This window comes from Pistacia vera, unplaced genomic scaffold (assembly GCF_008641045.1).
Source record: "Pistacia vera cultivar Batoury unplaced genomic scaffold, PisVer_v2 Contig160, whole genome shotgun sequence".
NCBI classification, from domain to species: domain Eukaryota; kingdom Viridiplantae; phylum Streptophyta; class Magnoliopsida; order Sapindales; family Anacardiaceae; genus Pistacia; species Pistacia vera.
In genome coordinates, this window is record NW_022195685.1 from 1,366,082 (window position 1) to 1,380,779 (window position 14,698).

The following is a 14,698-nucleotide window of genomic DNA, read 5'->3' on the forward strand; positions in this document are numbered from 1 at the left end:
ACTAATACTTGTTTGTCAATGATTCTTACCTCTAAAACCTCATCTACTATCAAGCTACCTTATGCATTAGTATTCCGAGACTCGTGGAAAAATATTGCTTAAGAGATATAGGTGGTTTCCAAATATACACTTACTTTTGCAGTGCTCAATAAACTTATCTATAATTAACGCTTCTTCGTCTATGGTTCATGCCTCAGGTAGAAGCACTACTACTTGCAGAATTTGATGCCCGCGATGGCTGTAAATGGCTAGACCACAATCCATCCTCTGCAGTGCACTTGCCAGTGGATCTCGAACAGAGAGTTCTTTGTTCGCAACAGTTTGTCCAGGAGAATGCTTGTGTGAGGGAACTGAACACTGAAACCATCAAAGAATGGGTAAATGAATATCCTCCTTTACCTATTGGAGAACTTTACTTCAATAGAGAATTAATCAAAATTAAGTTCTGTAGCGGAATATTATCTTTATTGACCGTAATTGTAATATTGCTTATTTATGTTATAATGTATACTACAGGCGCTCTGATTTTTTGCAGCAAAAGGTTACATTTTCTTGGACATGTGTGAAACTCTTGAAACTCAACTTGTTCTTCATATCTATGTCACGGTATAACCGAGTTCTGCGAAATTGGAGCTTGATTGATGGGACTGCTTGCTCAAAAGAGTACCAGGGCATGCAAATGGTTCATAACCTTATAGAACTCTGTTGAAAAGTGTGCTGAGTTCATCTTGAGATCTACCTTATGCAACTCCATCCGAGATCGGTGTGAGTTTGTCATGAATCATGAGATCTTTGGATTAGAATTTCTGCAAGTCAACTTCTGACAAAAAAATTCCTATATATGAACAGAAGAACCTGGAAACCTCAGAATAGACAAAAATCCCACAATTTAGTATCACAGGAATGTGCTCAAACACTCCTTTTTTTTTTGGATAACTTCTGTAACTCCGAACCTGCTACCGCAAAAGTATCTTCCGTTTATGCCAAGGAGAAAGTTTTGGACACTATAATAAGGCCAGGGTAGAAACTTAAAAATAAATGAAGAAAGAACATTTTCCAACAATGTTTCTTTCAAATAGTGTCCAACAGAAATGAGTACTGGTGTGATGCAATCAACATTGCAATTGACCAAATGGTTGCTAACCTTCATGCTAACTTGTTTGAGTGCTGTTCTTATTAGAGCTTAATTTGAACGGTTTGATCAGTTGAGATTTGTTAGCTTAATTTGTTAGTAAATTAAAGTATGACACGGAGAAGACACCCAGAAAAACTTGTGAGGGAGACACATCACCACTCACTGTTGTTAATGATGTAAGAAACTAAGTTATTCATTATTGTTGTAAAGCCAAGGATTGTTTTGAATAGTAGGATGACTCACAGTAATCTTGAAATCATATTGTTGATGCTCGATCTTGCACCAACGAATTTTTACGTATATAATATCAAGTGACTGTTTGATGTACGTGAAAATAGAATGAAAGAAAAATAAAATAGCTGTAGAGGGAATTTTTAAGTGGTTCGGATGCTAAGATAGCAAGTCCTACGTCCACTGATTTGTATTGATATTAGTGGGTGTCAGGTCGCGGTCGCGAGCTGACTTACAACAGACGAAAAAGTCAAAGCAAAGTTTTACAAGAGAGAAATTTCTGTTTNCCTTTTTAGTCATTTTATAATAAAATGTACTTATAAGCCACATTTTACCAAACACGTCAACTACTTATCAATCACTTATAAGTACTTTAACCAAACACGTAATTGCTTAAAATTTTAAATGCTTATAAGCTAAAATTAACTTATAAGCACTTGTTGCTTATAAGCTAATTTTCATAAGCTTAGACAAACACCCCCCAAATCTTACCTAATGTAATCCAATTTTGTGTCTCATATTGCCCTTAAACAGTTGAACATTTGGTTCAAATTAGCTTTATATTTATTAAGATTTACAAAATACTCAATTCACTCATGCAGATCCTTTGTCCGTACTTTTTAAATTTTTGGAATGACATTGCCCTTGCTATTGTCATTATTTACAGAAATGTCATTGTACCTAGAACAAGCCACCATCGCCAGTCACCGTCGACAGCCGTCGAAGGCTACCAAAAGTCTCCATAATGGCTTACGATCGACCGTGCGCTAGTGAAGCCTTTTCTGACCACGGAAACAGCCAAATCTGGTTGTGAAATGGCCGGCGTTTCACGACCAAAGACCTGGCCATTTCACGGCCAAACTTGTGGTCGTTTACAGCCACATCTTTGGTAGTGAAACGACCAAATCTATGGCACTGTCGGCATCATGGCTAGAGTTGTGGCACTGTTGGCGGTCGCCGACGGTGGTGGCTGGCTGCCGGTAGTGGCTTGGGGTGGATAGGGGCGTTTTTGTTAAGTTTAAAACGTTTTTGGTTGCTAGGATGTTTTTGTTAAATCTGAAAAGTAGAGAGTTAAAAGAAATTATTCAAAAAATAATAATAGAAAAATACTATTATATTAATATTAAAAAAAAAAAGAAAAAAAAAAAGGCAATTTAGTACTCCATATAACATACCCACTCATTTATCCCCCCAACCAAACATATTATTCACCAATTTATTCGAACCAACCAAACACATTTTCTAAACATTCACAGTAATCTTCAAGGTGATCTTTTATTCTGTTAATATAATATCCCCCTATAATAAAACATTATATGATCCAAACGCCTCTTGAAGGTAATTTGATTACCTTTATTTTTTTAGGTATTATAAGATTATTTGGTTATCTTATTTTTGTTCCAATTTTATCCCTTATTAATACAAATTTTGGACAATAATGCCCTTGTTTTAAAATCAATTTTCATTAATCCACCATTATAATTGTATCCTTGTTTAATTAAGTTTTTGGACAATAATGCCCTTATATTTAAAACAAATTGTAAACCACCACAGCCACCCAACCATTGCCGCCGACAGCTGGCCAACCACTGTCGACCGCCGTCGGAAGTTGTCGAGAATCGCCGGGAGGTTCCAATATGGCCGTTTTTAGCCATATTGATGGCTAGAAACGGCCATATCGAAGTAGATATGGTCGAAAATGGCTAAAATAGATCTGGCAATTTCCGGCAACATCTACTCAGATATTGTCATCAATATGCCCGTAAACGACCATATCAGCAACTTACGGTGACTTCCAGCGGCCAAAGGCAATGGCTGGCGGTGGTGGCTGGCGGCGGATAGTGGCTTGGGGTGGGTGGGGGTGATTTTGTTATAAATTAAAATTTTATATAAGTTGTGGTATTTTAGCTAAATCTGAAATGTTGGCGGTTAAAAGAAATTATTCAAAAATTAATAATAAAAATAATATTATATTAATATTTAAAAAGCAATTTAGTAATTTAAATAACATACACATTAATTTATTCTTCTCAACCAACATATTAATATAACATACCCATCAATTTATTCAAATTAACCAAATATATTTTCTTAAAAATTCTCGATAATCTTCAAGGTAATCTAATTTTTTATTAATATAATAATATTACTAATAAGCTAACATTTCTTGAATCAAACATACCCCAAAAGTGAAAATCTAAAATAAATGTAAACAAGATATCAACTTGCGATATCACTCAACCTTGGGTGGGAATATGTGGTTTGCTCATCTTTAAATTCTTATTCTCTCAAATATTTTCCTCCGCACTAAAAAAAAAAAAAAAAAAAGATGATGACGTTTCTATTTGACGTCCATCTTTTGGAAATTCTCACGCGGTTTTGCACAGTACACTCACAATCACTCAGCAGTTCCGCTTATTTGTATATATAAGGAGTGTTGGCATGCCCGAGTGGAGTTGAGCTTCTGCCAGAGAAAATTCTTCCCATCAATTGCAGAAATAGCTAGCTCTTGCTCACTTTCTCTCACACTCTTTGTTAGTTAACACTACTGCTGCTTCATCATTTTGTGCTGAATCAGAAATGGGTTCTCTTGTGGGATTGATGTACCACTTATTTCGTGTCAAAATCATCACTCTTCTCACAGAGAAGAGGGTTCACCCTGATCTCTTTGTTCCCGAGATTAACGAGGTTGATATCTACCAGTTTGATCCTTATGACTTGCCAGGTAAGTGAGTTTTATTCTTTCAACTTTTAACTTTAATTCTCTCTTTAATTTCTTCGATTCTGACTGGAATTGAATTGTCATGCAGCGCTTTCAGAAACCAAGTCCGATGACCAGGTGTGGTACTTTTTCTGTGAACCGCATTATAAGTATGCCAACAGTAAACGTGCCCACCGAGCAACCGGAGGAGGGAACTGGAAAATAACCGGTCGAGGCTGTGACGTGAAGGATAAAGGAAGGGTGATCGGTAAGAAAAGGACATTGGTTTTCTGCAGACGTGGTAGTACTTCTAAGGAGATCAAGACTGATTGGGTTATGCATGAGTTCTATATCGAGGACAGCCCTTATTATGAGGTGTATTACTTTGTTCGATTCTTATTGCTCGTTCCTTCTTCTTTGTGTTGAATTTGGAAACATTTGGCTTGATGGGTTGTCCTCTTTTCTGATTTGGTGTTGAATTTATCTATAGTAAATCTTCTATTAACTTTTGTTTAAATATGCTCTGTGATATTAGTGACAAGCTGCATAAATTTAGCTTCTGGGTTGTGTTTGACTTACTGGTAGAAGATTGAAGTGATTGGTAAATATGCTAGAAGCTTGATTTCGTTTGATTAGGCACTTCAATTAGATTTAATTATAATCTACAAATTTAATTTTGTAATCTGTTTTATGAGATCGTATAGGAACTCGTATGTATCTCAGTTATGTACTTGAATTTTTATTATTAGTGATATCCATGGAAATTATGTAAGAAATTGAGACCTTTCTTCTAAGTTCAAAATCGCCTTGCAGAACCATTACTAATGTGACAAGGAGAATATATTTTCCTTATGAATTATTTTATGAAAGAGTCTGTTGTTTTTGTTTCTCTTTAAAGTCTGGTAGGTAGTATAGAGGCAGTTCTGATCAAAATTTGCTATGTCTGGGAAATAATTGGTACTACAGGATTCTAGGCAGCTACACATTACGTTTTATTTATTTTCATTTTACCTTTATTTAATTTTTTGTTTTTGTAGAAGAATTTTGTTGTCTGTTACATAGAAAAAACAAAAAAAAACAAGTCTAGTGTTTCAACACCCGATGATGGTCAACCGAGTCACAGTCTGTCTTCACATTATGAAAGTCGTGTTACAGAAAATTCTTCTTCGGAGGTGAGATAGAACATGTCTTGTGGTCATGTTTCAATATCAAGTCGGAAACATATCCAGAATTAATACTTCTTTATTTATGGTTATTGGTTCAGGTTGAATCTCAGCAAACAATGAGTCAGCATTTGATTTCTGATTCTAGAAAGCATATTACAGAAAATTCATTTTTAGACGTGAGAAAAAGCATGCCTTATGGGTAGTCTTCGGTATCAGCTGTAGTCTTTGAAAAACATATTCACACAACTAATACTTTGTTTGTCTATGATACTTTTCTTCAGGTAGAATCTCCACCACTATCAAGTGACGAATTAGAGAGTATTTACTCAATGGTGAGGAAAAATATCTTACATAGTTTTCATATCAATTTATACATGTAGACATGGTGCATGAAAACCATATTTAAATAACTATTATTGCTTTTTTGTCTATGATTCTTCCTTCAGATAAATCCTCAACCACCAGACGAATTTGATGCAATCAGTGGCTATAATTGGCTGAATCACAGCTCGGTCTCTGCACTACAGTTGCCAATTAATCAGTACCACGGATCCAATTCCTCATACTCAAATGGCATTAGTAATGACTGTAACCTGGGGAGCTATGAATTCCCTGGTGGGCTTGAAGATGTCGTGAATTCGCAAAGGAATGTCCAGAATCAATATCCTTGGATGTTAGAAGATTGAGGTTGTTTGTATCTCTTACTGTCTTTCAAGTCAGTAGAGTAGTTGTATTAGTTGAAGTTTTTTGATTAAAATGTATGGTGATCCTTATTTTAAGAAACTTTTGCTTCTTTATGTATGTTGTGCTTTAATTAAGGAATGGTGCATCAGTTTTTTATATATTTTGTTAGTCATGTACATCGTATGAACATTAAGTGAATGAAAATCATCTTTATCTGTAGCTCTCGTCTGTTTTTCTCTCTGTTTTTTTTTTCTTTACTCTGTTTCGCTTGATTTGCTTCCTTATTGCATAATTTTGTCTTGCTTCATCAGTCTAATTTATTCTCAGCCTTGACAACATGGTATCAAAGCTTTTCTGATCTTAAGGGATGTGTTCATTCTAAAGTTATCAGAGTTTTAACATTCTGTTTTGATCACTTGTTCACCATAGCTTCTTCATCTTCATCTTCATCCATGTCACCACTAGTTTATAACGGTGAGCTTTATCATTTATGGGCTGTCAAAATGAAAGCCTACATGAGAGGATTAGGCCTATGGCAATATGTGGAGGAGGAGAAACAATCTCCTCTTTGGGGTCAAATCCAACATTAAATCAATTAAGATTGCATGAAGAAGAAGTTGTTAAAGCACCTAGAGCTTTATCAATCATTTATCAAGGTGTAACTGATACAGTATTCACTAAGATTGTTGCGTGTGAGACTGCTAAGGAAGCATGGGAAAAATTGAAAGAAGACTCCTTAGGGAATGAAAGATCAAGGCAGATGAATGTCCTTAATCTAAGGAGAGAGTTTGAAGTTCTTAAAATGAAGGAGGCTGAAACTATTAAGGAATATGCTAATAGAATTATGAAAGTTGTAAATCATATAAGGTTAATGGGTGAAACTCTTTCTGATCAGAGGATTGTGGAGAAAATTTTGGTGAGCATTCCCGAGAGGTATGAGGCTAAAATTTCCTCTCTTGAAGACTCTAAAAATTTCTCTGATCTTACCTTATCTGAAGTAATAAATGCCCTAAAGGCTTAAGACCAAAGGAGAGCTCTAAGGCATGAAGAATTTGCAGAAAGTGCTCTTAATGCTAAGCTGCAGGAGAAAAATTCTATCAACAACTCAATGAAGAAGCAGACTGTTGACAGAAAGGAGGAGAGAAAAGTAAAGGGCAAGTTGCAAGGTGAAAAGAAAGGCAAGTGTGCTCCTTGTCCTCATTGTAAAAAGAAGGGGCATTCTCCAAATTATTGCTGGTACAAACCTAACGTCAGATGCAGGTCATGTAACCAGCTTGGACACATTGATAAAGTGCGCAAAAATGTAAATGGAATCCAAGCTCAACAAGCTCAACAAACTCAGCAAATTCATTTAATTGAGAAGCAAGAAGATGCTGGAGAAAATCTTTTTGTTGCAACTTGTTATGCAACTCAGAATAAACAAACCTCTTGGTTAATAGATAGTGGATGTTCAAACCATATGACCTTTGATGCTAACATTCTCAAAGACTTGGATGAATCCTATTTGTCCAAAGTGAAAATTGGAAATGGTGAAATGCTAGATGTCAAAGGAAGAGGAGCGGCTGTAATTGATACTCCAGCAGGTACCAAATACATTCAAGATGTTCTTTATGTACCTAAAATTAATCATATTGCTAAGTGTGGGACAGATGCTAGAAAAAGGGTATTCTCTGCATTTTCAAAACAAATCATGCACCATTGTTGATCCTTGTGGTAGTGAACTTATGACTGTCAATATTATAGCCAAGAATTTTGCTATAGACTGGAATGTAGCTAGTACTAAGGCTTATCAGCATACTGAAATTGATTCGAATTTATGGCATAGAAGGCTTGGACACTTCAACTATGCAACTTTAAAAAATATGCATGATAAGGAGCTAGTGCTAAATTTACCAACTGTTGATGATCATCATGGTGTCTGTGAAGTATGTCAGTTCGGCAAACAATCCAAGTTACCTTTTTCAAGCAGCAAATGGAAAGCCACTAAGAAACTGCAGCTTGTTCACTCAGATTTATGTGGACCAATAAGTGTTGCTTCTCTAAATGGGAGCAAATACTTTTTAATCTTTATTGATGACTTCTCAAGACATTGCTGGATTTACTTCTTGAAGCAAAAGTCAGAAGTTTTTGATGTGTTCAAGAGATTCAAGGCAGAAGTGGAAAAGCAGCCAGGGTGCAAACTGAAGTTGTTCAGATCAGATAATGGCTCAAAATATACTTCAAAAGAATTCTCCTCTTTCTGCAAAACATAAGGTATAATACATCAACTGACCATTCCTTACACTCCACAGCAAAATGGAGTGAGTGATAGGAAAAATAGGTCAGTGATGGAAATGTCTAGGTGTTTGATGTTTGAAAAAAAAACTACCTAAACATTTTTGGGCTGAGGCAGCAAATACTTCAGTGTATTTGTTAAATTTGCTACCCACTAAAGCCTTGAATAATGCCACTCCTTATGAAATCTGGCATGGTTGTAAACCTTCTGTTGATCATCTAAGAATATTTGGATGTGTGTTCCAAGTGAAAGAAGAAGCAAGTTAGATGCGAAATCAGAGAAAGGGGTGTTTGTTGGTTACAGCCAAGTATCTAAGGGCTATAGAGTGTACAATCCCTCAACCAATAAATTTATGGTTAGTAGGAATGTCATATTTGATGAACAAGCAATTTGGAGCTGGGCAAATGATAATGAAGTGAAAGCAAGTTCAAGTTCAAATCCTGGAACCAATATCTTGTCAGAAAATGATTTATATTCCGGTGATGAAGAAAGTACTCTTGCAACAAAAATGAGATCTCTTGAAGATATTTATGGCAGGTGTAATGTGGCCTCTTTAGAGCCAACTTCATTTGATGAAGCTGTCTACAATGAAGGGTGGAAAACAACAATGAAGAATGAAATGGAAATGATTAATAAGAACTCTACATGGAGCCTAGTTAAAAAACCTGAAAATCACAAGGTGATTGGTGTCAAGTGGATCTATAGAACAAAATTCAATCCTGATGGCACTATAAACAAGCTTAAAGCTAGATTAGTTGTCAAAGGATATCTACAACAGTATGGCATTGATTTCACTGACACTTTTGCTCCAGTAGCCAGGTATGATACTATCAGATTGCTTGTGGCTCTATCTGCTAAACTTGGCTGGAAAATATACCATCTTGATGTTAAATCTGCTTTTTTTAATGGTATACTTGATGAAGATATATATGTAGAGCAACCTGAAGGTTTCAAAGTGCCTAGGAAAGAAGAGCAAGTTTACAAGTTGCATAAGGCTCTTTATGGCCTGAAACAGGCACCAAAAACCTCGTATAGCAGGATACATACTTATTTGCTAAACCAAAATTTCTGCTGCAGTCCAAATGAATCCACTCTTTATGTTAAAAAGGTAAATGGTGATCCATCTTTTATTGTCTCCTTGTATGTTGATGACATCTTTGTGACAGGAGGAGATATGAAATCGGTATCTGATTTCAAGGAGAATATGGAAAAAGAATTTGAGATGTCAAACTTGGGTGAAATGAAGTACTTTCTGGGTATGGAAATAAATCAAGATCACTCAGGCATATTCATCTCTCAGAAAAAATATGCTCAAGATCTGTTCAAAATATTTCAAATGGAAGGTTGCCAGGCTCTTGCAACACCTTTAGCAGTGAATGAAAAACTGAAGAAGATTGATGAATCAGAAGAGAAAGCAAATGCTACATTATATAGAAGTCTCATAGGCAGCCTGCTTTATTTATCCTCTACCAAGCCAGATATAATGTTTGCTACATCTCTAATGTCCAGGTTTATGCATTCACCAGGAAAATCCCACTAGTGTGCAGCCAAAAGGGTGTTACGGTACATAAGGGGGACTATTGATTTTGGTTTGTGGTTCTCTAAAGAGGGTGGCAGTCAACTTATAGGCTACTCAGACAGTGACTGGGCAGGGAGCTTAGATGACTTTAAAAGCACTTCGGGTTACTGTTTTTCATTTGGAAGTGCTATGTTCTGTTGGAACTCAAAAAAACAAGAAATAGTCGCTCAATCATCAGCAGAAGCTGAGTATGTAGCTGCTGCAAGTGCTGCTAATCAGGCCATTTGGCTACGAAAAATTCTTTCAGATTTGGGACAAGATGAACAAGGAAGTGTTACACTCTTTGTGGATAACAAGGCAACCATAGCAATCACCAAAAATCCATTTCATCATGGTAGGACTAAGCATATTAGTGTCAAGTTTCATGCTATTCGTGATGCTAAAAACACAGGTGAAATCAACTTGATGTACTGTAGTTCAGAAGATCAGGTGGCAAACATTTTGACCAAAGCTCTTCCCAAGCCTAAGTTCGAAAATCTGAGAATGAAACTTGGGGTATTAAATAACAAACACCTCAAGGAGGAGTGTTAGAAGATTGAGGTTGTTTATATCTCTTACTGTCTTTCAAGTCAGTAGAGTAGTTGTATTAGTTGAAGTTTTTTGGTTAAAATGTATGGTGATCCTTATTTTAAGAAACTTTTGCTTCTTTATGTAGGTTGTGCTTTAATTAAGGAATGGTGCGTCAGTTTTTTTATATATTTTGTTAGTCTTGTACATTCTATGAACATTAGGTGAATGAAAATCATCTTTATCTATAGTTCTCATCTGTTTTTTTTTTTTTTTTTTCCTCTATTTCGCTTGATTTGCTTCCTTATTGCATAATTTTGTTGGTTATAAAGGCTTGGACACTCTCCTTTAACAAAATTGTTTTTCAAAAAGAGCTTTATCCAAGCCCATCAAAGACTCATTGCCGTCCCAATTGTTTGAGTTGTTGGAGTGCAACATCCAAGAGGGTTGTGGAAGCGTGGTGAAATGTTTTGGAAGAGAAAAAAGGTTTAAACATCCTCCCTTGGCATGGTTTTTTAAGTAGAGTTTTATCCAAACCTATGATACATCTATTGCTCAGCCCAATTGTTTGAATTGTTGGAATAGGTTTCTATCATAAACATATTAATTATTAAAAATAACCAGGATGTAGAAGACGTAAATGTTGTAAGTTTTAGTCCCCTTGCCAAGGAAGTAGACAGACGAAAGTGGATGATCCATAGTGGGGTCTCAGACTTTTTGAGTAGAACCAAGTATTTAGTTGGCTGTTAAGTCCTCACCAACAATTAAATCCAACCCAAGGGTTTATTCACATGGAATTACCTAACATGTATGCTCTGTAAAGCAACCATTGGAAAAGCATCTAGTTGGGCTTCCACCAATAAAAAAAGGAGAGAGAATATCCAATCAAATCTTTTTTGCTAGACGCTTTGATGCTTTCCTATGTGTAAACAAGCCATCCCCTTCGCACTTTGGATACCAAATTCTTTCCATCGAACCCACAAACCCAATTCATACGCTTTTTCTACAGTGTTCTGTTCCTTTTCTATTGAATCTCAGAAATGGAAATGGGTATATTGTTTATTTATCCAGAAATGAGCAATCTCGAGGGATTTTTATTCCCTCCTACTGATGATGAATTCATCATTTTTCTGGAGTAGAAGAGATTTGACCGTGATTTCTCTGTTCAATTCATATCCAATATTTATATTTAAGGGCGTGAAGCGCCGAATTTATCCGGTAAGTATAGTGTCAACCATTGAATTTCTTTTTAAATTCTTTATTTATTATGTCATTAGAAAGGCTGGTAATCTTTTGAAATAAAGAGTATTTTCTGTTATGATTTGATACAGGGCGTTTNCTTATCAATAAAATAGATAAACAGAATAACCTGCTATGAACAATATTAAGAACATCTAGCAACATATCAAGGAACATCATCCAGTCATTTCAGAACAAGAACATCTGATTGTAAGTGCACAATCCACACAATATATTTTCCTAGGTATTCATGACATTTGGTGTTCAGCAACAAGTTAGTTCCTCCCCACAAGCATTTCGACAGGGAGATGGGAGAGAGTGAGAGAGAACTTAGAATCAATAAGCTGAACAGTCTCTAATGAAAATTTATAAATTATGTGGTTTTGACCAGAAAACCATCCTCACCATGAAAAAATACACTGGATATAAGGCAAAACTCAAAATCAGTAATCAAGCTACATACACAGGAAATGCCAGTTCAAACAAACAAAGATTAGGACTGGAGGACTTACGGCCGTATGACATATTTTGTTTTTCCTTCAGCGTCTTGTCCTACTGGAGCCCTGCAGTTATGATAACACATAAAAGCAGATGAATTCAAAAGCAGACTCCATTTGACTCTTATCCAATATCAACTCTAAATTATAAAAATCAGATTCTTCTTGAAAACCCGTAGGATACTTACAACCATCTCAAATTACAATCGGTGAAACATACCTTGTAAGGATGCACGAAGCAACATCCAAACCCAATTTAGCGGATGGATCAAATGAGAATCTGCCATTTTGAGGAGATGGTTAAAAAAATTAACTACTCTGAACAAGCGTTTCAAACTTGGGAATTAGCAAATCAACTTAATAGTTCCACTGTGATTTACACAAAGTTCAAATAATTTTACTGTTTTTAATAACATGCAATTAGTTTTTCTTTAACACCTGTAGAGGGAACCCTCAATTCCTTCAAATCGTATCATTTCTAATTCATCTTCTGGACACCGATAAATTTGCCACATTAATTACCAACTTCAGCTTTAATTCCATGAAAACTAAAATTAATTAAACACTTCTACAAGGACATTCACACACTAGCCAATAAAGATATGTTGCGAAGAAACTTGAAGAAATATAAACTAACTATAAGCACAGTTACCAAAACGTGTTATTGGGAGGACTTAATGGCATAAATAAGCCAAACATAAATCATAGTTTTACAGAAGTTTAGACATGCATCCAGTAACATATCATAGAAGAGAAAATGATAGTTACATATGAGCCTGTCAAATATATCAGAAGCTAATGATCTGAGGTAGTGTAAGGGGATTTTCATCGATAAAATAGTTCGGAAGAAGCATGAGTGATATATTCTTTAGCACAATTAGGTATTGCATGAAAAAAATCTAATTCAGGAATGAATTTTGTGTCCAGGTGTTTGTTTTACAAGGTTCTGAACCTCTCAGAGTAATACTTAATTGTGTCATCATATGCAGGGATAACACCAGACTCACCCTTCTGGTGTTCATGAAGTCACAGAAGAAAAAAATATGCATCAAAACCACAGATCAGTCTAGACAGTCATGCTCTGCAATGAGTTTTATTGAACTTATTTACAAACATATAATTGAATCAAGAGGATATACCTGAACAAACGACTGTTGTGGCTGACTCTTGCAGTGTCTTGCAGCTCAAATTCAATCCACTTATCAGGATTGAGAGCTGAAATTAGATAGAAACATCCACTGAGCTCATGGGGACATTGGCTACAGCTATACATTGAAAGTAAAAGTTTGACCAAAGTAATATAGTCATCAAACTTTGAATGACTTGATCCTAATCTAATTTGGGCAAAAGATACTCACCAATTTTTGGACCTGTCACGTCATTGATTTGATCTAAGTGAACCTGTAATTAAAAAGCAGAAGCAAAGTTGAGTTCTGAATTCCGAAGAAACATCAATGATGTACCATGAAATGATGTACATTTTCAACTCATCAACCGTAATACTCATTTCATAGCTTAAATATAACACAATCCAAACCATATAAAAATGCCTATCTCAATAATAAACTACAGCATCCAAAGGTTACACACTGATCCGTAATCAAAGAACTTAACCATGTGCAAATGAAAAAGTAACAATAACAATCAAACACATTTTTTCCCAGATAAAAACTTATATCAGTTTAAACTACTCTAAAAACGAATTAAATGAATAGTGTGCGTACAACAACAATCACTAAAACCAGCTTAAAGCCGAAAGAAAATATGCTTACACTGAGAAATATACATTTACAAGCAAGTGATCCATCAACCCAGTTTAATAAATGGCCAATTTTAAAGAATATGCAGATGGAGTTCGCAAGAGAAATTACCAAATTTGGGGAGGAAAAGTAGTAGTAGTAAGAGATTCCGCCAGAAGCTGCAGCAATTGCACCCAAGGGAAGTCGAAATTTACTGAAACTGGACTTGGGTTGGCCTCCAAATGCATTGTTGAAGGCAATTGGAGTGGCTTTGGCCAGCTTCCTGAAGAAACTACTAGCCATTTTTCACTTACAGTAGGAGAAACGAAGACAAAGAAAAGAATCAAAGAGTTTGAGGGTCGATTGATGAAGAAAATAAGAAACTATAAGGTGTGCTCGGGTTTTGTTTAAGAACTGTTCATCTCCTTGGTTATTGGGTTTGGGATGACAGATCTTCAAAAATCAACCATCACCATATCGCCACGTGTTGAAAATATTAGGGAGCGTATTAGGAACTTTCCTAAGAGAGGCGGCCCCATTCTAATGGGTCGTACTTTTCGGCCTTATTTATTTGGCCGGGTGTAGGCCTAAAATTAATGTTGGGCCTAGATTTTATGGGCCAACTCACCTGATATGCAGCCCATAGGCGCGTTCCATATACAGTATTAAGAAGATAAGAGATCAATTTAAATGATTGATTAGCAGGGATGAAACAATTACTTTTGATAATAAAATTCTGATGAAAATTAATGTTTCATCTAATTCCTTATCTTTTTTGGGTAATTAGAAATTTTATAAAAAATAAAGAATTAACGACTGAGCAAGATAAAACCCAAAGCAAAACAATCTTTTACAAACACAAAAGACCGTTGAAACGAAACTAGTCTAGACATCTCCTATGTGGTTAACAAATAATCTCAATATGAGCATTGAGATTATTTGTCA

The 14,698-nt window shown here is 35.6% G+C and overlaps 2 protein-coding genes across 2 annotated transcripts; one reads left to right on the forward strand and one right to left on the reverse strand.

The window, feature by feature from the left end:
* Window positions 1-3,908: 3,908 nt before the first annotated feature.
* On the forward strand, window positions 3,909-5,919 carry LOC116125110 (NAC domain-containing protein 86-like). Its single transcript, XM_031410829.1, has 6 exons — window positions 3,909-4,091; window positions 4,177-4,442; window positions 5,105-5,239; window positions 5,332-5,409; window positions 5,515-5,565; window positions 5,680-5,919. Exons 1-6 carry the CDS (start codon window positions 3,947-3,949, stop codon window positions 5,917-5,919), a joined length of 915 nt encoding a protein of 304 aa, XP_031266689.1. The 5' UTR covers window positions 3,909-3,946.
* A 6,099-nt stretch (window positions 5,920-12,018) lies between these two features.
* On the reverse strand, window positions 12,019-14,148 carry LOC116125208 (NADH-cytochrome b5 reductase-like protein). The gene is made up of 5 exons (XM_031410946.1): window positions 13,886-14,148; window positions 13,373-13,415; window positions 13,154-13,229; window positions 12,235-12,294; window positions 12,019-12,080 (listed from the first exon to the last, which is right to left on the reverse strand). Exons 1-5 carry the CDS (start codon window positions 14,054-14,056, stop codon window positions 12,026-12,028), a joined length of 405 nt encoding a protein of 134 aa, XP_031266806.1. The 5' UTR covers window positions 14,057-14,148; the 3' UTR covers window positions 12,019-12,025.
* Between the last annotated feature and the right edge of the window lie 550 nt (window positions 14,149-14,698).

What these genes read in the sequence shown, in the direction of transcription:
- LOC116125110 (XM_031410829.1), top strand. Translation starts at nt 3,947, where the DNA reads ATGGGTTCTCTTGTGGGATTGATGTACCACTTATTTCGTGTCAAAATC. An exon ending in CAGAAAATTCTTCTTCGGAG is followed by an intron (nt 5,240 to 5,331) that starts GTGAGATAGAAC and finishes TTATTGGTTCAG; the next exon opens with GTTGAATCTCAGCAAACAAT. An exon ending in TAGAGAGTATTTACTCAATG is followed by an intron (nt 5,566 to 5,679) that starts GTGAGGAAAAAT and finishes TTCTTCCTTCAG; the next exon opens with ATAAATCCTCAACCACCAGA.
- LOC116125208 (XM_031410946.1), bottom strand. Translation starts at nt 14,056, where the DNA reads ATGGCTAGTAGTTTCTTCAGGAAGCTGGCCAAAGCCACTCCAATTGCC. An exon ending in ACTTTTCCTCCCCAAATTTG is followed by an intron (nt 13,416 to 13,885) that starts GTAATTTCTCTT and finishes TTTTAATTACAG; the next exon opens with GTTCACTTAGATCAAATCAA. An exon ending in GCTTCGTGCATCCTTACAAG is followed by an intron (nt 12,081 to 12,234) that starts GTATGTTTCACC and finishes TCATAACTGCAG; the next exon opens with GGCTCCAGTAGGACAAGACG.